The sequence below is a fragment of the Plecotus auritus genome (genome assembly GCF_963455305.1).
Source record: "Plecotus auritus genome assembly, chromosome: 3".
NCBI classification, from domain to species: Eukaryota; Metazoa; Chordata; class Mammalia; order Chiroptera; family Vespertilionidae; genus Plecotus; species Plecotus auritus.
Genome location: NC_137772.1, coordinates 79,221,228 through 79,244,556, shown reverse-complemented (window position 1 = coordinate 79,244,556; position 23,329 = coordinate 79,221,228). Strand labels below are relative to the sequence as shown.

The following is a 23,329-nucleotide window of genomic DNA, read 5'->3' as shown; positions in this document are numbered from 1 at the left end:
CAATATGTCTAAAAGACAGGTGAAGTGCAATGGAAAGACCGCCTTTCTTGGCTTCTGGGTTAGGATAGTCCCTTTTGTGCACCAAACAGTTTCTTTGACTTTCTGACATTTGAAGGCTACTTTGCAGTTAGGTTTAAAAGAGGAACTGGCAAACATTTAAAATCTTTAGAGCTAATGGCAAGTCAGAGGCTCTAAGTTGGAATGACTCGGGGAGACTATCCTGCTTCCTCATGCAGTTATGCTTTATACAACACTCCTGGGAGTCAGTGATGGAGCCTCTGATTCAACAATAATTGGACAAAAATGTTTCTACTTTGCAAGAGTTCTTGCCTGAATATCATTAATAGTTTAAAAATAAACACTCAAAGGATTATATTGAATTAAAATTACTGTCACTTCTACCTATTAATGATAATTATTGGTGGAAATTTTATTGTGACAGTTCACTCTAGCCAGGCAATGGTCTCTTGCAAATTGCTCATTTATCTGTTTTCTGTTATTACACTAGTCATCAAATTCTTCCTGCCTTGGGGCATCTAGCCTGTGTTAAGGCTGCCCTCAATGTTAACTCTGTTAATATTGTGCTGCTTCTAATTTTCTTGAAGAACATTGGATATCGAGGAAGGAAGCTATCCAGGAAACAATATTTTAAAATCCTATTACAAAATAATGTCTAATTTCATCTGAACACAAATGGCCATTTATGCAATTTTCAAGTAACACATAAATATTCAATTTCTCTGCTTAATTTTCCCAGTCTGCCCTAGGATATATTTATTCATCATCAAAAGCCAAATACTACTGAGTTCCTTTTTCACTAGGCAAGATAATCACTTTAGACTTGGAGCAACCTTCATGACAAAGTTCAGCAGCACTGAATGGATTTCCTTCAACTGTAAGGATTTAATGTCAAAATGACCAGAAATAGGAAAAGAGACAGCCTATTAATAAAAAAAATAAAAATCTGGCTCCCCCTATGACCTTTTGACACATTGATATTTTCATCTCAAAAGATATACAAACAATAGTACAGAAACACTGGGAACTATAAACTGGGATAAAAGGAAGGAGCACAGTGGTTGGCTACTGATTGGTCACTGCCACAATCGGCAGCCCAGGCGCTTGCTAGCATTTCAAAAGTTCAACTGCACAACTTTCCCTTTTATATTAATAGAATCTTAAAATCAGATATTCTCTGCTGTTAGAAATGTGCTGAAAGATTGTTTTCCCTAACAATTACCATTACCTTTAATCAATATTTTTACTCATTTAACTACCACTTGCTAATTTTCCAACACAGATCAGCCATTTAGCAAATGTGTGCTTTGGCTACAGGAAGACAAGAAAAAATTAAACAGAACACATTTGTTGTTGTTTTTAAATTCTGTGTCATAAAAATCAAAGATTAGTCTCTATAAATTTATTGAACTACATCAGGAGTTGACAAACTTTTTCTGTAAAGGACCAGATAGCAACTACTTTAGCCTTGTGGATTATGTGGTCAGTGTCACAATTACTCACCTCTGCACTTGTAGTGCCAAGGCAGCCACAGACAATAGATGTAAAGAAATGGGTGCTGCTATTTTCCAATGTAAAGTTATTTACAAAAGCAGGTGCAGGCTAACTTGGCTCAAGGCTGTAGTGTGATCTATATTTTTCTTTACACATAAATATCAATATTGCAAACTAAATTCAAAATGGAAAAGACGTTATTTGACCAGTTACATTTTTACCAATTGTTTAACAAATCTTGAGTGGCTTATGAGAACAAAGAACACTAGGTAAGGAAAAAAAGGCATCAAGCCATGTTCTTGAAAAATATACACAATCTATTAGAAGCATAAGACTAGAGCAAATGAAATGAATATTAATGAAATATTTCTTATATAAGTTATAATGGCTTCTAAAAAGGGGGGGCTGTCCATTATCCAAGGCAAATATTTAGAAGACATTTTGAAGAATTCAAGAATTGAACTAAATCATATTTTGTTATACTTAGTTACAAATGAGAGAAAAGGTATTTATGACAAAGAGAACACCAGAAATAAATGCAGAGAAGTAGGAGTCACTATGACTGAGGTAGTGGATGGCTCAGTTCAAGAGAAGAGAGCAGTCACTGAGAAGTACAAGTTCCTGGTCTCTTAACCATAACCTCTGAAGTCAGATATTTCAGAATCGGTTTTCAGACTGTAGGAGATTAAAACAGTATATATGCTGTAAAATCTTAAAACACCCAGAGCAACCTGGGGCAACACCCTCTAATTAAAATTATTATTTCTGCAGCATTAATATTCACATTTGACAGGACCTCTATCAGTTCAGGTTAGGTTTGACATCAAATGCATTTGGGCACTAAAGTTACTTAAAAAATTCTGGTTTTCAGAGAATTTGCATTTTTGAATTGCAAAAGGGGTTTAGACATAAAGTGTTTTTAGCTGTCCTGATGCACTAAGCCAGTGGTCGGCAAACCGCGGCTCGCGAGCCACATGCGGCTCTTGAGCCGCGGTTTGCTGGTCTGTTGACTAATGAGTTTGCTGACCACTGTAGTTCATAGGTCGAAGTTCAACTACTGAGCCACAGTGTTCCTCTTTTAAGTGCTTAGGTCAGTGGTCGGCAAACTCATTAGTCAACAGAGAGGCAAACTGCGGCGCCACTGTTTGCCAACCACTGCACTAAGCAATTCTGTGTTTGTTGCAATTTTGTCTGCTTGTCCCTTACAAGTTTTGACTGGCACCAATAAGTATTGGGCTTTAGGGGTAGTATAAATTTCACCTCTTTTTTTTAACTGTCATATATGATTTTTCTTTTTAAAAGTGTTAAACAAGACTCTATGAATGTACCAAGAAGGTTCAAAAGTGTGTCTTTCTTTGGCTCTAAAACAATTGCAGGTCTCTAGAGGCCTCTGTTACTCAGGATAAATGCTAAAAATAGAGATGTTCATAATATTTAAAGACTGCATTAGATAAAAGAAATGTGATAAGTTTCTTAAAAGTTAGATTTATTTTTATGCTTGAAAATAAGACAATGCTCATTGCCTATCTCCAAAAATAAAAGAATATCTTCCTATCAAATACAAGTAATTCCACTCAGAACTGGCAATCTGGCATGAAAGGGCTCTACAGGTTTGAAAGCATACACTATGTAAATAACTACCGATTAGAGGGGCCTAGTTACCTGAGGAGTAGACAATGCTATACACAAAGAAGGTGCCACTGTGATTGAGTTCTCAATTATAATACAATAAATGTAGTTGATGTTATCTAAGTTATAGCATTCTCCACATTGCAATAACATCAAAAGAACTGAATGGTATCATTTCTGCCCAAGAATGTGAACAGGGTGAATTGTGCTTGGTAACAGAAAAGTTATAAATAAATGATGTTAATACAAAGATTTTGGTAAATTTCTTAGAAGTAATCCATGCTACACCATAAAGATTTAAATTATTTTGTTCCAAATAAAATTTATGATAATTAGCATTTAATCTTTCACTCCAAGACAAATTTAAACAAAAATTGGAGTCTGTTTTGTACTCATCATAAAGATAATCTATACTAATAAAAGCCTATGTGGTCATCACGCCCTCAAGCCGTGATGCCCTCATGCCATCACGCTGTAACAATCCATCACCAGGAGGCTGCATGTGCATGGACTTGATGGTGTGTGCACGGTGTGGGGGCGGGTCCTGGCGGCTCAGCATGGAGCCGCGGGGGCGGGACCCCTGGCTGTGGTCTTTCTCTTTGGGGCAATCCATCGAAGAGCCCTGGATGGGTGAGTGGGGCCTATCTCTTTGGGGAGATCGATCATGGGGCTCCTGCACTGTGAGAGGGCACAGGCCAGGCTGGGGAAACCCCCTTCCCCAGTGCACGAATTTCATGCACAGAGCCTCTAGTATTATATAATACTCATAAGAAAGGCAATGAAAAACCATTTTGAAAATGACTTTTAAATATTGATTAAACAGTAACTAGTGAGTATGAGGATGTATCATGAAGTTGTTTAAACAAGAGTGAAACACATAACTCAACAAATAAAAAAAAATCATAATAATCACAGTTTCAATATATATTGTGCTGGAAAAGTCTGAGACCCTCATCTCATAATTTCCCTCTTCTGGGCTTTTGGAAGAAGACAGAGGATGATGTGTGAGCCTTGCACAGCTACACACAGAGGACAAGTATTAGTTCACACAAAGGCTGGATAATGAATGAGTTTTCATAATTGAAGCTGTGTTATTCTAATGAAAGAGATTCCTGCACACAGGTAAATAGCTGTATAACTATTAGTGAGACTTTTGGAAAAATTTTTCAACAGTCACCCCTAATATTGTTTCATGGAAACTCAATCTCTTACTAACATAGAAAAATTTATAACCCAAAACACTAATTTGAAACAATATATGCACCCCTATGTTCACTGCAGCATTATTTATAATAGCTAAGCTATAGAAGCAACCCAAACACCCATCAAAAGACAAGTGGATAAAAAGGCTGTGGTACATATATACAATGGAGTAATTCTTGGCCATACAAAAGAATGAAATCTTACCATTTGTGACAGCATGGATGGACCTAGTGGGTATTATGCCCAGTGAAATACGTCAGTCAGAGAAAGACAAATAACATATGAATTCATCTATATATAGAATAATACTGTCAACAATAAAAAACATAAAAAAGTAATAAATAAATAAACTAACAAACATCTGTTTCTCAGAGAAACAGAGAGTAGACTGGTGGTTGCTAGAGGGGAGGAAAATCGGGGGACTAGAAGAAAGAGACGAAGGGATTCTGAGTACAAATTGGTAGTCACAAAATAGTTATGGGATGTAAAGTACAACATTGGGAATATAGTCAATAATATTGCAATAACCATGTAGGGTGGGTAGTGAAAATATCAGGGGAAACAGTAAAGTATAAGGTTGTCTAACCATTATGCTGTACTGTTGAAACCAATATAAAATATTTTTAAAAAGTAAACTGTAACTGAAAGTTGTATGCATATATGCATAACCCATAGACACAAACAATAGGGTGGTGGAGGCCTAGAGTGAGGGTGGGCTATAAGGAGTCAATGGGGGAAAAGGGACATATGTAATATTTTCAACGATAAAAAATTTTTTTAATTTAAATTTAAAAAAATTGTTCCATGGTGGATCTGGTGATGGTGGGGGTGTGTCTGTGGGTACTTGTTCCTGAATACAACATAGTAAGGTGTTTGTGCCCCTTCCCAAACTAGTATATTCTAAATTCCGTGGTTCCTTAACTTTTAACCTGCGTCAAACGATAAAAGTACTGAAGACGTTTCCATCCTCTTCAGAACTATTGAGTTGTTTTGGGCCTAGAACCACTCAGACCATTGAGAAATCCCTCTTTTAAGAGAGGAAGGGTGGTGCTCATATTATCCTCCTAGTTTTGGGCATTGGAATAAATAAATTTTTGAATAAGCAAAAGAATCAAAATGGAACCTGAACCAGGTTCTTAACTTGGCAATTCTTCCAAATGTCCCAAAGGAAGAAGCTATCTAGTTTAGCACTGAATATAGTACCAAAGAGATAGTTGTCCCTCTCAAAGGTTACCAGGGAAGATAATTTTCAACCTCCATACATAGGTATAGTCTAGTGTCAGTTACCAATTACTAAAATTAGTTTTGGTCCCTTTCTCCTTCACTATGGTTAAATCATCAGTAGTAAATAATGATAGCACAATAGTTAAAAATATGACCTCTGGTCAGAAAACTTGAGTACTGGCTTATTTGCCAGCTAAATCTGTGACCATGTACAAAGAAATTAAAGTAATCTTTGATAAGAATAGTTTAAATTTGTTGTAAGCAACACATGCAATAATGGACACATATGGAGCCTGGCAAATAATATGTGATCAATGATAGTGTAGCAGTAATAGTATGGGATGGTGTTGCTAATAGTAGTAGTACTAGTAGTAGTAGTATTCCAAAAAAGGTGGGGTAAGAAAAAAAAAATATCAAAACCAATGCAATTTAATTTTTTATATTCTCCTAAATAGAGAAATGATTAAAACCACTAGCCTATATACTTGCATCAATTGGCAATGATGCTAGAAAACTGAAAGCACTACTGCATAAAACTAGAATATACACAATTATGGGAAATAAGCTAAGTTTTATGTTATCTGAAGAGGACAGGGTAATTGTCAAAGCCTTTATGAAAGCAAGTATACACATTAATTGCTATCTGTTGAGACTGGCAGACATTCCCAAGTAGTATTTATGGAATATGCATTTCCTCTAAAATGGAGGCCTAATTGCTTAGTTATCCTAAATTGCAGAATGGAAAACAAAGGAGCAGTTTAGGCCATGTGGGTAAACAACAGATTTCTAAAAGCTAATTATCTTTTTATTTAATAGACTGAACTTGCACCAAATGAGACATTTAAATCTAATAAATAATAAACAAATTGTAACCTAAAGACTAAAATATAGGAGCTACTCATATAGTTTTTATTGCTCCATTAAATAAGCTCTTATTTACTTCCCCACAAAACATAATTATACAACTCTGGGTCCATTTCAAGGCCATTCTGATGTGCTATTTAAAAATTATGTGAATCAACTTACATACTCAGGAAGTCTTGAAGCATAATATTTGAATTGTATTATCAAATGCCCTATTCACTTCCATGATTAAGAAACAGAAATGCAGTTTCGAAAACCTTGTACATGATCACATAAAACTGCTATTACTATTTGTCTTACTAGAAATGATTAAACACAAGGATAGTTAGGCACTTTAAATAAATAAGTACTAGTGTCTATACTTACTGGTTTCTACACATCAGATATTTAACACTTTGTGTGTCTTATAAATTAAAATAATTCAAATTTAAATATCAACCTCTGAAAATTTATTCAAAATTCACATACTGATTAAATAAAGACATCGTGAAAATGTAGTTAATTTGCTTGTATATTTAATATAATATCAAATTATTCAACATAAGTAGCCAAAATTGTATATGTACATATTTAAGAAACCTCCAGGCTCATCATTTTTAGAGAAAACAAAAATGAGAGATATGCCCTTTTAACATGAGATTTTGTATTTTCTTAATTTTACTGCTCAAAAGGATTTTCAATGCTTTATTTTTCTTCTTAGGAAAATTTAGCCCACTATTCTTTTATTTTCACTCTATTAACAAAAATCACATTCTGAAATAATAGTGATAAAAAATATTAGACTTGAAAATAGTTGCCTGCTTCCTTGCCAAAAACAAGAAATTATTGATGATGGATGAGAATGAGCAGGGATTTAGTTTACTCTACTACCACAGGTGGTGAGAGAAGAAGAGTGTGAACATCTGTCTAAAAATGCAGCTCTAATTTGTATGGTAAAAATACTAAAGTCATGAGAATATATAGAAGGAAGCTCCCGCCCTAGCTGGTTTGGCTCAGTGGATAGAGCTTCAGCCTGTAGACTGAAGGATCCAGGTTCAATTCCAGTCAGGGGCATATGCCTGGGTTGCTGGCTGTTCAGGAGGCAGCCAACCAATGATTCTCTCTCATCACTGATGTTTCTATCTCTTTCCCTCTCCCTTTCTCTCTGAAATAAATAAAAATATATAGAAGAAAGCTCCCTGTGGGGTTATGGCAGGATTATATCAAAATGTTTCCTTTCCTCATTTAGGGGTGCATGTCCTACATGCAAAAATAAGGTGGAGCAAAAAGTCCCTGGTCCAGAAAGTGACAAAATATTGTGAATTCAACAATTTACCTTCTACATTGTTTTTAAGAATAGGAAAGCTAGGCTGACAGCTTCTAGAAAGTTAAGAATGGTAGAGCTGACCTTAAACAACAACAGGTTTGAACTGTGTGGGTCCACTTATAGGTGGATTCCCCTCACCCCAATAAATACTGTACTGTTTGTGATCAGCAGTTGGGAATGCATGGCAGCAAAGAGCCAACTGTATGCATTGATCTACACCATTTTTTATAGGGAATGTCAGCATCCATGGACATTGGTATCTGTCGAGGACCTGGAATCAATCCCCTGCAGATATTGAGAGACAACTAAGTTAATGAGGAGTCAAAAATTACATGGGGAATTTTGACTGCATGGGGATCAGGGCCCTAATCCCAGTGTTGTTCAAGGGTCAACTGTACCATGGTCTATACAAAAATGACTGGTTTTCCTGTCAATTTTTGAGTAGTTTTATATTACCAATATTTTAAATTAGCACATTTGGTATATATTAATATTCTCCTTAGTTCTCTAAGACCAAATTTTGTTGCCACCAGTTGCCATTCCAACTAGCATCCATCTCCATCTTATTATCCTGTCTTATTTAATTTCATATAACTTTTTATAATCTGTATTATACAAGTTGTTTGTCTGATTCATTTATTAGAATTTATAACTTCATTATAGCAGAGATCTTATTTACCCTTATTTATTACTGTACTTGAGCATTCAGAAAAAAAACCTATTTGTTGATGAAAAAAAGAAACAAAAGTGGTTGAGCTATTATATTTCTTTTCTATACCAATAAAATAATACTGGAAGACCACAGCACTTGTATTTTTCATAATAATACAATGTGTGAAGACAGTATTTGTCAAATTTCAGAAATGCATCAAATTCAGTGATCTGTTAAAAGTGTCAAAAACTAAGATTCTGGCCCTGGCTTCTTTGGCTCAGTGGATAGAGCTTCGGCCTGAGGGGTCCCGGGTTCAATTCCAGTCAGAGGCACATGCCCGGGTTGCAGGCTCCATCCACAGTGGGGGGTGTGCAGGAGGCAGCTGATCAATGATTCTCTCTCATCATTGGTGTTTTTATCTCTCTCTCTCCCTTCCTCTCTGAAACTAATAAAAATATATTAAAACAACAACAACAACAAAAAAACTGAGGTTCTGGCCCTGGCTAGTGTGGTTCAGTGGAAAAAGTGTCAGCCCTCATACCAAAGGGTCGTGGGTTCAATTCCTGGTCAAGGGAAAGTACCTGGGTTATGAGTTCACTCCCCACCCTCTGTTGGGGCAAGTGCAGGAGGCAGCTAGTCAATATATCTCTCTCACATCTATGTCTCTCTCTCACCCTGCCTTTTCTCCCTCCCTTCCACTCTCTCTGAAAAGCAATGGAAAAAGAATCCTCGGTGAGAATTAAAGGGAAACAAAAAAAACCCACTGAGGTTCCAGTTAAGATGGTGGCGTAGGTAAACCCCTGTACTCACCACCTCCCATAGCCACATCAAAACTACAACTAAACACAGAAAAACCATCATTCAGAATAACCTGAAATCTAGCTGAATGGAAGTCCTACAACTAGGGGATTGAAGAAGAAGCACACTGAGACTGGTAGGAGGGACAGAGATGCTGGGTGGAATCGAAGAACTGGCTGGTCCCACATACATATGAGGTGGTTTAAAATCAGGAGGGATATCTTGGCTGTGGAAGTTTCCCTGAGGAGTGAAGGGGCCCTGTCCCACACCAGGCACCCAACCCAGGGTTCCAGTACCAGGAAGAGATGTCCCCACAATTGTGGCTATAAAAACCAGCAGGGGTTGTGGCTGAGTGACCGGGAGGCTGCTGGACCAGACAGTTCTTAAAGGGCCAGTACACGGTCTTACTCTGACTGACTCCCTCTGAGCTCCAGCGCTGGGGCAGCAGCTTGAAACTTGTCTGGAATCAGGAGAGCTGGAGGGGAAACACTTTTCTCCCAGAGAGAAGTGCTGGCAGAGGCCATTGTTCCTTTGCTGAACCCTGCCTGCCACAGAGTTGGCAGGCAGGCACCATATCTGGTGGTAGGAATGTAATCCAGGCACCATATCTAATTATCCATCAACTTAGCTAACACTTTTCGCCCCACTCTGGTGATTCCCTGAGATCCCTCCCCTCCCTATGTGCAGGCTAATCCAATAATTTCCAGTGGCTTTCCATACAACTGGACTCTCTTGCTTTATGCTTCGCACTTTCCTAAAATCTCTCAAACAAGCAGCAGCATGCCCCGTACCTCTCAATAAGTGGTCCCAGGTTCAGAGCCTGGCCTCTCCTGGGCATCTTCAAGCTCAACACAAAGAGCAACCATCTGCAGATTGCTTTGTAGCACATTCTGTTTGGCCCCAGGCAGGGCACAAGAAGTGGTTGACTTTGCACCTCCAAGAAGGCTCCAGAGCCATTGCACCCAATGGTCAGCTTTGACCATGCTGGATTACATCCTTACCACCAGCATGAATGACACACTCAAGGGGTAGACTCAGTGAGCACCAAAGCCCCACTAAAGTAAGTCCTGCTCCACAGGGTAGGCTTCTGCACAGCAGCTCTTCTGCTATAGTTGAAACTGGTCCTCACAACCAGTTGGCATTGGGGTAAATCCCTCCCAGTGATGCCAACATCAACCAAGGCTCAACTATAATAGGACAGTACACATAGCTCACACACAGGCACTCTTGGATTTTCCAGCTGAGGTGACTGGGGAGGCTGCGACACGGGCTACTACACAAGACCACTCTACCAATTCCAGGAGACATAGCAGTTCCACCTAATACAAAGAAACAAAGACAGGGAAGCAGCCAAAATGCGGAGACAAAGAAACATGTCACAAATAAAAGGACAGGAGAAATCTCCAGAAAAATAACTAAATAAAATGGAAGCAAGAAAACTACCAGACACAGAGTTTAAAACAATGGTTTATAAGGATGCTCAAGGAATTTACTGAGAACTTATGGAACTTAGTGAGAACATCATTAAAATAAAAAAGGTCCAGTCAGAAATTAAGCACACACGAAATAAAATAAAGAATAATTTACAGCCGAAACCAGTTTGGCTCAGTGGATAGAGCGTCAGCCTGCGGACTGAAGGGTCCCGGGTTCGATTCCGGTCAAGGGCATGTACCTTGGTTGCGGGCACATACCCAGTGGGAGGTGTGCAGGAGGCAGCTGATCGATGTTTCTCTCTCATCGATGTTTCTAGCTCTCTATCCCTCTCCCTTCCTCTCTGTAAAATATCAATAAAATATATTTAAAAAAAAAAGAATAATTTACAGGGATTCAACAGTATAGGACGCTGAGAATCAGATCAAGAATTTGGAATATAAAAAAGCAAAAAGCACCCAATTAGAACAGCAAAAATAAATAAATAAATAAATAAATAAATAATCCAAAAATATGAAGATAGTATAAGGAGCCTCTCAGACAACTTCAAGTATACCAATATTCGCATCAAGGGGGTGGCAGAAGGAGAAGAGAAGAACCAAGAAATTGAAAACCTATTTGAAAAAATAATGACAGAAAACTTCCCTTAATTGGTGAAAGAAATAAACATACAAGTCCTGGAAGCACAAAGGTCCCAAACAAGAGGAACCCAAAGTGGCCCACACCAAGATGCACCATAATGAAAATGCCAAAGGTTAAAGAAAAATAAAGAATCATAAAAACAGCAAAAGAAAAGCAGTTTGTTACCTACAAGGGAGCACCCATACAACTCTCAGCTGATTTCTCAACAGAAACTATGCAGGCCAGACGGGAGTGGCAAGAAATATTCAAAGTGATGAAGAGCAAGGACCTACAACAAAGATTACTCTATCAAGCAAAGCTATCATTTAAATTTGAAGGTCAGATAAAGAGCTTTCCAGATAAGGAAAAGCTAAAGGATTCATCACCACCAAACCAGAATTACATGAAATGTTAAAGCGTCTTCTTTAAGAAGAAGAAATAAAAAAGATCAAAATTAGGAACAATATAATGGCAACAAATACATATCAACAAATGAATCTAAAAATAAAATAGATGAACAAACAGAATAGAAACAGACTCAGATACAAAGAACATTTTGATGGTTGCCAGATGGGAAGGAGGTCAGGGGAAGGATGAAAAAAGTGAAGGAATTTAGAAGTACCAATTACTCAAAACCCATAGACACAGATAATAGACAGATGAAGGCCTGGGATGGGGTGGAAGATGAGTGGAGGGCAAAGTGGGGAAAATAGGGGACATCTGTAATACTCTCAACAACAAAATAATTTTTTTAAAAAAGTGTCAAAAACTGATATTTTGCCTAAGAACTTTTTCACTAGTGAATACTAATTAGACATACTTCTTTGTAACTTCTACTTCATAAAGCCTCCAAATATTACAAAAATCATGATTTGGCATAAAGCATATTCTACATCTAACATGGAAAGTAAAAGATGACTGCATATTTGTACTATTTTTAAATATGAAAAAAAGTTATCCACAAATAATAATATATTTGACTTATAATGTAGCAGCTGCATTAATATTAAGAGACTACTTCTATATTAATAATTGTATTATATTTAAATGAAAACTAAAGACTATTCAGAATAATCATCATTTATAAATTTTTAGAAGAGATCTAAATTTTTCACTTTGGTAATTAAATTGCATATTTGGTACTATGAAATTCAGAATATATCCCTAGATTCTTTAAAATTCCAGTGTAAAAAAAAAATCAAAGTTCACTTCTAAGATGTTTAAGTGTTGTTGTTTTTTAATTTTTAATCCCTACCCAAGGATATGTTTTAAATGATTTTAGAGGGAGAGACATATACATACACACATACACACACTCACATCAATGTGAAAGATAAACATCAATCGATTGCCTCCCATACATGCCTTGAATGGGCATCAAACCCACAACTTAGGTATGTGCTCTGAGCAGAAATGAAACCTGCCATCTTTTTGTGTATAAGACAATGCTTCAATCAACTGAGCCACTTGGCTAGGGCTTTTCAAATGTTTTTCAAAAGAGAGAAAATGTTTCAAAATAGCTTACTACCTCATAGCTTTCTGTTGTATCAAATGTCTTATCTTGCATCAAGTGACTTTGATTAAATCTATTTAAATATTCCCACATAATATACACTATTTTAAAGACATTATTTTGAAGTATTCATTGAATATAATTAATATAAATCAATGTTACCCAGACTATCCTTTGAAGGATATTCTTCCAGAGAATATAAAAATGTATGGCATATATGAAAACTCAGCATTATAGAGGTATTGCAAACTCCTCTCAATCGAGAGCCTTACATTTATTTGAGATGCATCTATAATAATTTGCAGGCCATGTTTGGAAAGAGAGAGTATAGAAAAAGTTTTATAAAATAATCCAATAGGTCCAATAAGATAAGTTCTATGATTAACAAATTATACAATAGAAACCTTTCCTTAACTTTATTTTAAAAATAAAAATATTCAAATATATTTTAATAATTAAGAATAGAAAAGTAACATCCTGGACATAAAATTACCTATATGAAACCAACATAAGCCAATTATTAACTATAATTGATGGTTAAATATTAGAAAAGTTTTGGTAAAATTCAGAAAGAAACCCTACTTTATTAAATTCCATGTGTTAAATATATTAATGATTAATAAAGAATTACAATAAAATAGTATCATAAAAAATTGAAACTAGAAAAAACTTGAAGTGGATTTGAAATTGTTGAAAGAATGACTTTCTAAATTTTAAGATGATAAAAAAAATCACAAAAGCAAAGATTATAATGAAACATAACAAAAATGAAACACTTTTTATGTCAAGATAGAAAAATAAAAAGCTAAATTGAGAAAACATACTTAAAAGGTAAATATTAATACTTAATGAGCTAACTTGGGTAAATCAATTTAAAAAAGACTAAAAAAGCAAACTCAAAAAGAATAAATACAAGTAGACTATAAATACTTGAAAATTGTCCAACCTTAGTATTAATCAAAGAAATACACAAGAGAACATAAAACTTTTTAATCTATTATATTAACAAAATTCTTTAAAAAATGAGAATACTCAACCAAAGCACATTTATAAATTAACTAGAGGCCCGGTGCACGAAATTCGTGCATGGCAGATGGGGGGGGGGGTGTCCCTCAGCCCAGCCTGCAGCCTCTCCAATCTGGGACCTTTCGAGAGATGTCCGACTGCCCATTTAGGCCTGATCCCAGTGGGCAGTCGGACATCCCTCTCACAATCCAGGACTGCTAGCTCCCAACTACTCGTCTGCTTGCCTTCCTGATTGCCCCTAACCGCTTCTGCCTGCCAGCCTGATCACCCCCTAACCACTCCCCTGCCAGCCTGATTGATACCTAACTGCTCCCCTGCCAGCCTGTTTGCCCCTAACTGCCTTCCCCTGCAGACCTGGTACCCCCCAACGGCTCTCCCCTGCAGGCCTGGGTCCCCCCCCCAACTGCCCTTCCCTGCAGACCCAGTCACGCCCAACTTCCCTCCTCTGCCGGCCGGGTCACCCCTAACTGCCCTCCCTTGCAGGCCTGGTTCCTCCCAACTGCCCTCCCCTGCTGGCCATCTTGTGGTGGCCATCTTGTGTCCACATAGGGGCAGGATCTTTGACCACATGGGGGCAGCCACCTTGTGTGTTGGAGTGATGGTTAATCAGCATATTACTCTTTTATTAGATAGGATAGAGGCCTGGTGCATGGGTGGGGGCCAGCTGGTTTGCCCTGAAGGGTGTCCCAGATCAGGGTGGGGGTTCCCTTGGGGCGTGGGCTGGCCTGGGTGAGGGGCCTGTGGTGGTTTGCAGGCTGGCCATGCCCCCCGGTGACCCAAGCGGAGTCCCTGGAATCTGGGATTTATTTATCTTCTACAATTGAAACTTTGTAGCCTGGAGTGGAGCCAAGCCTTCTGCTTGCTCCGTGGTGGCAGCAATTTCTGTTGGGATTTATGTATCTTCTATAATTGAAACTTTGTAGCCTGAAGCGGAGGCCAAAGCAGGCCAGGGCTGGAGAAGCTTGGCTTCCTCCATTGCGGCGGGCAACCCTAGCCTCCTGCTCTCTCCAGCTCCATGGCTGCCGCCATTTCTGTTGGAATTTATTTATCTTCTATAATTGAAACTTTGTAGCTTTGAGTGGAGGCCTGGGCCAGCAAGGGCAGGCAGAAAGCTTGGCTTCCTCCCTTGCCAGGGAAACCCAAGTCTCCCTCCTGCTCTCTGTGGCTGCAGCTATCTTGGTTGGGTTTATTTGCATATTCCCTCCTGATTGGCTTGTGGGCGTGGCTTGTGGGTGTAGCGGAGGTACGGCCAATTTGCATATTATTCTTTTATTAGATAGGATGTTAAAAGTTGGTGAAATTAGACTACTTTTGGGCATCAACTGGCAACATGTACCAAAAGTTTTAAAGATATCTACCCTTTTGATTGCATATCCTAATAATTACATTTTTCAATTATTTATGCATACCTTTATTTATTGCATTGAATAGATGGAAATAAGTATTGTTTCTAACCTCATTACTGACTAATGCAAGTTCAGTATGAAATCACATATCAAGTGGATGCAATGACATAGATATTAAAAATCATAATTAAGAATAACATGAAACATTCAGCAAGATAAAGCAAGGCTGTATCGTCCATATTCACTAGAATCATATAGCTGTTATTAAAAGGCAGAAAAATTTAAAACTATAAGAAAAATGTACCAAAATATTAATAGTAATTCTTTGGATTGGAGGATTATAGAGTGATGGTCTTAAGACCTACTACTTTTTTGGTGTTTTCTAGAATACAAAAGTATTATCTTAAAATTGGAAAAAAACAAACTTTATTCATGAAATTGGAAGTTTTCATCAGGAGAAATATAAGTTTAAATAAAATCATTATTAAGATTACATTGGATTTGAAGTTTCATTAAAATGTCTTAACTTAAGAGAATTGTTGAGAAGCTCTGTATGACAGATCCTCAGGCAAAACTGACAGCAAACAATACAGCAATCTGCATGAGGAACTGTCTAGATGACTCTTTAACCAACACTAAATGAGCTAATGTTCAAATACCAGAATGTTTGGTAAACTAGGCAGTAATAGATTATTTTAAAATGACTTTCAGAAGCATATTTTAAAAATCAATGCTAAACCTTCCTGATCTCCATTTTTGTTTACACCTTAACAAGAGAACACTTCTTGAATTTCAAGTTTACTCTTAAAGAAATTGTGTTTAAATGAATTTTTCCCCGTGGAAGAAGCATGTGAGATACATTAAGGTACTCAGTTTGCTTTATTAAAGATAAAATATGTCTGTAAAAATGAAAGGAGAGAAGGCAAGAAGGCATCTCTGTGTACCCCCAGGGAAACCTTAGGTGAATATGCAGCCCTGAATTGTAAACTATGGTAATTTAGCAGTGAAGTTGATGGATTTTAATTAAAGGCTTCTGCAGTCCTTAGTGGCTTGGAGGTAGAAGAGCCAAAATTTTCAGAGGGTGAAATATAACTACAATTTATTTAATTCTTTTGCTCCTAACTTTGTGGTATCTTTTAGCTTTGGAAAATATACATATATAGCTGTCTAAAGCTGTAATTCTGCTAATTTTTTCTTTTTAACCTTTTTCCAAGAGCTATTTTTAAAAATTACATTTATTGGGGTGACACTGGTTAATAAGATATGGGTTTCAAGTGTACATTTCTATGATACACAATCTTTGTGTGCATTGTGTGTCCACCACCCAAAGTCAAACTGTAAATATCCCAAAGTAGAGAAAATAATGTAGTAAACAAATTCTTCCCTCCAAGTACCCATTACCCAACTTTAGTAATTATTACTTATAGCCTATCTTGTTTCATCTTTACACCCACATACTTTACAGTCATACTAGACTATTTTGACTGAAATTCCAAACATAGTTTCTTTTCATCTATAAAATTTCAGTGAGTCTCTAAAAGATACTTTGAAACATATAACATTATCATGTCTCTAACAAAAAAAAAGTATTCAAAAATTTCAGACTGTTTTTTCCTACATTTGTTTGAATTGGCGTATACTGAGTAGGACAAAAGTAGGTTTACAGTTGTAAGCAAAACACAGTTCATTCTTGGATCATTACTTATTAACTAGAGGTCCCATGCATGAAAATTCGTGCAAGAGTAGGCCTTCGTTCCCCCAGCTGCGGGTACCAGCTTCCCTCCAGCACCCGGGACTCGGGCTGCTTCCCTCTGGCCACCGCCAGCAGGCACCAGGGACCTGGGCAGCTTTGCTCTGGACTGGCTTCGTCAGGAAGGACGTCCGGTCTAATTAGCATATTACCCTTTAATCAGTATAGATTATTAGTATAGATTACTGTATTATTTTCCATATGACAACTATAAACCTACTTTTGCCTCGCCCTATACATAAATTCTGTTTATTGCAACTGGTTGATATATCTTTTTAGTTTCTTTTAATCAGTTAGTTTTCCCTCCATCACTTTTTTTCTCCCTTGGTATAGTATTTTGTTGAAGAAACAGGATTACTTGGCCTAAGAGTTTTCCAGTTTCCTACAGTTGTTTATTAACTGACATAAATTATTACAGATTGTTTGTTGAAACGGTTGTCAAAGAAATGTGAAAATCTGGAACCAAAGTCACCTACAACCAAAGTTAGAATGAAAATACTATGAGTTAGTAAACAAAAAGGGGAAAAGCCCATAAAAAATGGACAGCTTTATGATTTACCAACACAAATAAGTAGTCACATCTCCCTTTTTCACTTAAGTATATTCAACTACCAATAAAGTAACCAGTATAAATTTTACTTGTACAGAGTATAAATAGCAAATTTGATAGTACTCACCAGTCTTCATTTCTAACAAGCGCTTTTTCTTTTGTTGGCGTTCAAGTCTTTCTTTCTCTGCCAATTCTTGGGCTATTCTGGCACGTTTTTGTTTTTCCTCTGCTTCTCTTTTTTTGACATTTTCCTTTAATGCTTGCTATAACAAAATAATTTTGAAAAATGATCAATTTTAACCACAGTGATTCCACACACAAAAATGGAGAATTATTAATCTGTAGAACTGTGATTAAATATCTTTTAAATAATGGTTACTTATTATATTAGTAACCCAGTCTTTTAAAAGATCAGCATACGAATGCTTATTAAATGTCATGTATCATGTCATGTATCTATAAATACAACTGTTATGTTTAAAGCACCTGCATCTTAGTGAAATCAACTAAGAGAAGGGAGACAGAAACTAAAAATAAAAACCATTTAAATTACAAATCAAAACTGTTTTTTTACATATATTTCCAAAAGAATATCTAGTGGATGTATTAAAGTCTGTACCTCCTCTGCAAAGTAAACTATTGAACACAAGTAAAGTAGTTGAGCAAATAATAAAAATGAGCTGAAAATCTGTAATAGCTCCTTTACACTACAATCATTTAACAATTTTTTTCATATAGGCAGAAGTGTCATAAGGATGACTAAATAAACACTTGGCATTTTAAATGAAGGCTCTTTGTTCAACAAAACAAATAGCATGTAAGCCATAAAAAGATCTCAATAGATATATGACCAGTTAAGTTCCTATTTTCTAAGTTCTATACAAATCAAGAAATGCCTCTCATGTTGCATTAGTGGGAATTAGCAGGTAAACATGGATTTTTCTAAGTTCCAACAAACAGCATGGAGTTTGTATTCTTAGTACCAATGAAACCAAACAGGTTATCTAATTGAGGTTTATCAATAATAATATTGAATAGAAAAGTGTATAATTAAACTTAACAAGTAGGTGGCTCATCTTATTTTGGGGAAGGTGTTAATTCCTCCTTTACTGTAATATTTTTAACCCTAGAAATGCTGTAAGTTTTTCATTAGAAATCAAATAATAAAATTTAATATTATTAATCAAAACAATAAAAGGAAAAGTACAAGGGGAAAAGGGGAACAAAAAGCATAGAGAGAATATTAATTAAATCCATCCATTCAATAAATACTTACTGAGATACTGAGTAGCACATGATACTATTTAAAGACAAGATATATTTCTAGCTCTAAAACATGCTTACATTCTGTGTGATAGGGTGGGGCAGAAAGCGAAGATAGGCAATAAACAATAAATTTGATAAATATAGTACTATTAAAAAAACACAGAGTGATGTGATGGAATGCCTGGGGAGCTACTTTACATTTGGTTGTCAATAAGGCCTCACTCACTGATTTGATTCAAGTTGAATTTGGAATGGCAAGGAGTTAGCTAGGTGATGATCTGGGAGGAAGAACAAATGCAAAGGTTGTTGGCAGGTTGGAGAGAAAGGCAACCAGTATAGAGGTGTAAGGTGAGGTCAGGAGTTCTGCTGAGGCCTGATCATTTAGTATTTATGGTCCTCTAGGCCAGAATGTAAAACTAAGCACTCTAAGATACAAGTACTAATCAACCACCTTTGTCTCAAGTATCTTTTCAAAGTCATTTATATAATGCAGTGTCTTGGAAGATGGAGGTAATGTCTACCTCTTAAGCAAATGGATTAATTTGCTGTACAGTATACTAAATGGGAAAAGGCGGGCAAGTCAGTCTTTTTATTATCTCTTTAAAAAGATTGTGTTCCCTGAGTTCAGGATTTTTCTCTAGTAACACAAACTACTAAGCAAGCAGGTTATTAGACCCTCTTAACATTGCCATGTGAGAATTTGGGCTCAGGAATCTATTGCTGTTGATGTAACAAACTGTTCTTTGTCTCTGACCCCACAGTCTTGTGTCTTCTGCCAACATCCGTGGAATGCTAACAAGGTAAATTCTCATACTCTTCACAGTTCATGATGTATTAACACATTATTTTTGCTAATCTATGAAATACCAGCTGCAATAATAAATGCTTTAATGTGCAAACCATCCAATCTGCAAAATGGATTCTGTAGTCTCCATTATGGCACAAAATGGTTAAGTATTTGTTCACTATAACAAGAGTAGAAAGAGGCAGAGGCAAGATTTGAAAGCTAGCTATAATCTGTTTTTTTCTCTCATGTTTCTTCATGTTATGTTAGCATATGTTAACTGTCAGCTATAAGACAACAAATGCTATAAAAATCAACATAAGTTAGGAACACAGGAGAAGTAACATTTTTAAAAAAGTATGATTTCAAAGACAAGTGTGTACATCTGTGTGTTTGTGTGTGTGTGCATGTGCACCATGTATGTATGTGTAGGGGAGATGGTGTAGGAAGAATGGATTGTGGTGGAGGAAAAGATAAGCAAATATTCAGAAATCAAAACAGTATTTCTTGCTTGAGTAAAGTGACTAAAAGGAAATGGTGATAGGTTAGAAAAATATATATCATGTTGCTTATTTATAAAACGTATTAAAGTACAAAGTTTTCTGATGCGAATTTTCCACTTTAATGACTGGATGCATTTCAATGAGAAAATTTAATAGACTACCTATTGCCAGATATAACTGCCACACCTTTTTAGTATTCCATTGGGCAATAGAAAGTCAAAATTACTTCCCAGGACCTTTAAAAATAATGTTTATATTTAGAAAGAAGGTCTGAAGTAGTTCTTAACGTTATTTTGCTTTATGGAAAATGCACTATTGATTTTCATTTAAGAGCCTATCTCATTTAAAACATATTTTATTCTGACATTATACCTATTAGGAGAAGAATTTAGCTGGAAAAAAACCAACAGACAGCATAGAAACAGGTATTTAGTCTAAAAATAATATTCCAGTTCTAATAGTAATTTGGAATTTTCTTTTATTCTAAATGTTGAAAAGCAAAAGTAGCCTAAAATAGAAAAGCTGAATAGTTTTAAAACTACATTATTCAAAAAACAATTGCCTTTTAGTTACTTTAATTTTAAATTCAAAGCCAGAAAGAAAAGTTAAGGTTGAGCCATACATAAAGATAATTAGCTATAAGACATTGATTTTTTAAAAATCATCTTATTCTTAACCTGGTTTACTATTTATTCAATTGGCAAATAAATTGCACTGCTACCAACTATTTTTGGATATGCAGTACCATAAGAAGTTATTTTGAGTGCTTGCACAACTTCCCAAACAGAGCCTGCCACATGCTCTTGTCTGAAAGTTCTGTGGGCTCACCAGTGTGCATGCAATACCGGACTATTTAGTCAGGAGCACTGACCACTTTTCAAACAAAAAAATGACAACCAACACAATAGGTGCGGATGAATCAGCAAAATACGTATTTTTTAGTGTGCCCCAGAATTTTAGTAATTAGTTTATGTATGCCATGAGATGAAAAAGGTTGAAAATTGCTGCTCTACAGCAATGACCAGAGGGTTCTAAACTTTACTCAATTTTAACTATTCATTTCAAAGGCATAATCAATAATTTATCTGACTTCCTAAGGCTCAGTGCTTTTTATGGTGATAGCAGATTCTAGAATATATTAAAAATACATAGGTATGTTAGTAAATATGTGTATACAACAATATATAGAGATGTTAACAAATGTGGGGGTATTCTAGAAATAAAACACGAGCCCACAATTATTGTCCACCTATAATTTATGTTTTCTACATAACTAATAGGACAAGAATTTACCACATATAGTTAAAATATACATTATAGCATTATAAAACATATTTTCTCTCAGAGAAACCATAATAATACAAAGCCAGTAAATTTAAGTGTGTGTGTGAAATATTTAAGTCTAGGAGAGTGTAATTAATCCTCATTAGGTTGTGGTTATTATGATAAACATTATTGTTTAGTTTTTTTTAAAACTGCATCATCCTTATAAATGTGACTTGCTTTTTTTTTTAAGATTCATATTTAGCTTCCTCTATTTGATTAAGATATGAGGACTTTAAAAAACAACACATTTTTTTATTGATCTCAGAGAGGAAGGGAGAGGGAGAGATAGAAACATCAATGATGAGAGGGAATCATTGATCGGCTTCCTCCTGCACGCGCCTCCCCCCTCCCCCCTGCTGGATTGAGCCAACAACCCAGGCATATGCCCTGACCGAAATCAAACCCTGACCTCCTGGTTCATAGGTCCATGCTCAACCACTGAGCAACACTGGGCTGTGACTTGCTTTTTTCACTCAACATTATGTTTCTAAGATTTACCCATATTTTAATGTATAAATTATGCCTCATTTTCATTGCTTATAATATTAAATTATGTTTAATTATTTACTCTCCTATCAGTGGGACTTGGGTTGTTTCCGATTTGGGGCTATCATATACATTAAAGATACAAACATTTTTGTACATGTCTACCTATGTATGTGTACCATTTTTTAATGGTACATCCCATCAGTTGGTTCTTAAATTTGTTTAGAAACCAGCGGTAGCCACTCTTTAAATATCAGGATGTTTGCTGATGGTTTTCTGTTCTAAAAATACACATACATAAAAGATCTGAGTCCCATTGCAAAATTTTACATGAGTTATGGTCAAAAGTTTGAAAATCATTGGTGTCTCTGATAAGAGTAAAGTTGATGATTATAAGGAGATACTATTCTTCAATCTTACTAGATGATGTCAACGTATTTTCAAAGTGGTTGTGTCAATGGATATCCCTTTGGGATCATAGCACACATACCACCAAATTGTCATTGTTAGTTTCTATTTGGCAGGGATATAATGGTATCCAATCATGCTTATTACTTATATTTCCTATTCTGTGAAATGCCATTCAGATCTTTTACTCACTTTTGCATTAGGTTGTTCATCATGTTCTTAATGATTTGTAGTTCTTAAATGTTTATGTTCTTTCAATAAATGGAAGTTCTTAAATTTATGTAGTCAAAAATCTTTTTCATATTGCTGGTAACTCTTATATCTTATTTAAGAAATCCTTCCCTAATTCAAAGACAAAGCTATTCTCCTATATTTCCTTCTAAAGTTTTAATGATCCTGTTCTCTTCACATTTCAATATGTACTTTATCTGGAATCAATGTTTTTGAATAGTATAAAGTGGGGATACAATTTACATTTTTTCACATTGAAAATTAGCTGACCCATAGCCATTTTCCTACTAGCTTATCAATGCGGATTGATCTTCAAAGCCACTTCATCTAAATTCCAAGCGGCTGTAATATGTGCTGAAGTTTTAGTCCATTTGGTCAAGATAACCATGTTTGTACCAGTAATACTCTGTCTTAATTATCATGGTTTCTGTCTTATCTTTTTTCTTTAAAAAATCTTCACTATTCTTGGGCACTTGCTCTGTCATCTATATTTCAAAATGTACTTACTAAAGCTTTAGAAAAGGTCTATTAGGATTTTGAATAGAATTGCTCTGATTCTGTAGATTACAGAGAATTGATATTTTTGCAATATTGAGTCTTTCTATTTATGAATGTCATGTGGCTCTCTATTAACTTAGGTCTTTTTAAGTCTTTTGAAAAGAAATGCATACTTTTTTTCCATTCAGGTTTTAGACATTTTATGTTACATTTATTCTGTGTCTTCTCAATTGCTCTTGTTAATACTGACTTTTAAAAAGCATCATTTTTAATATTTAGTAACTAATATATATTTAAATATTCCATTGATAAAAGTCCTTATTTCTAATAATTTTCCTATAGACTCCTTTTTGTATTATTCATAGGCAATCATAATGAACAGTTAATTTCATTTTTAATTTT

The 23,329-nt window shown here is 35.8% G+C and overlaps 1 protein-coding gene across 4 annotated transcripts in view; it reads right to left on the bottom strand.

Moving 5' to 3' along the window:
* DIAPH3 (diaphanous related formin 3) overlaps positions 1-23,329 on the bottom strand; it is a gene marked incomplete at its 5' end in the record, with an annotated part of 566,313 nt that overhangs the window by 159,025 nt on the left and 383,959 nt on the right. For all 4 annotated transcript variants that reach the window (XM_080660806.1, XM_080660807.1, XM_080660808.1 and 1 more), the window contains one exon: positions 17,553-17,688. In XM_080660806.1, coding sequence (XP_080516932.1) covers positions 17,553-17,688 — 136 coding nt within the window. The remainder of the gene's footprint in view (positions 1-17,552; positions 17,689-23,329) is intronic.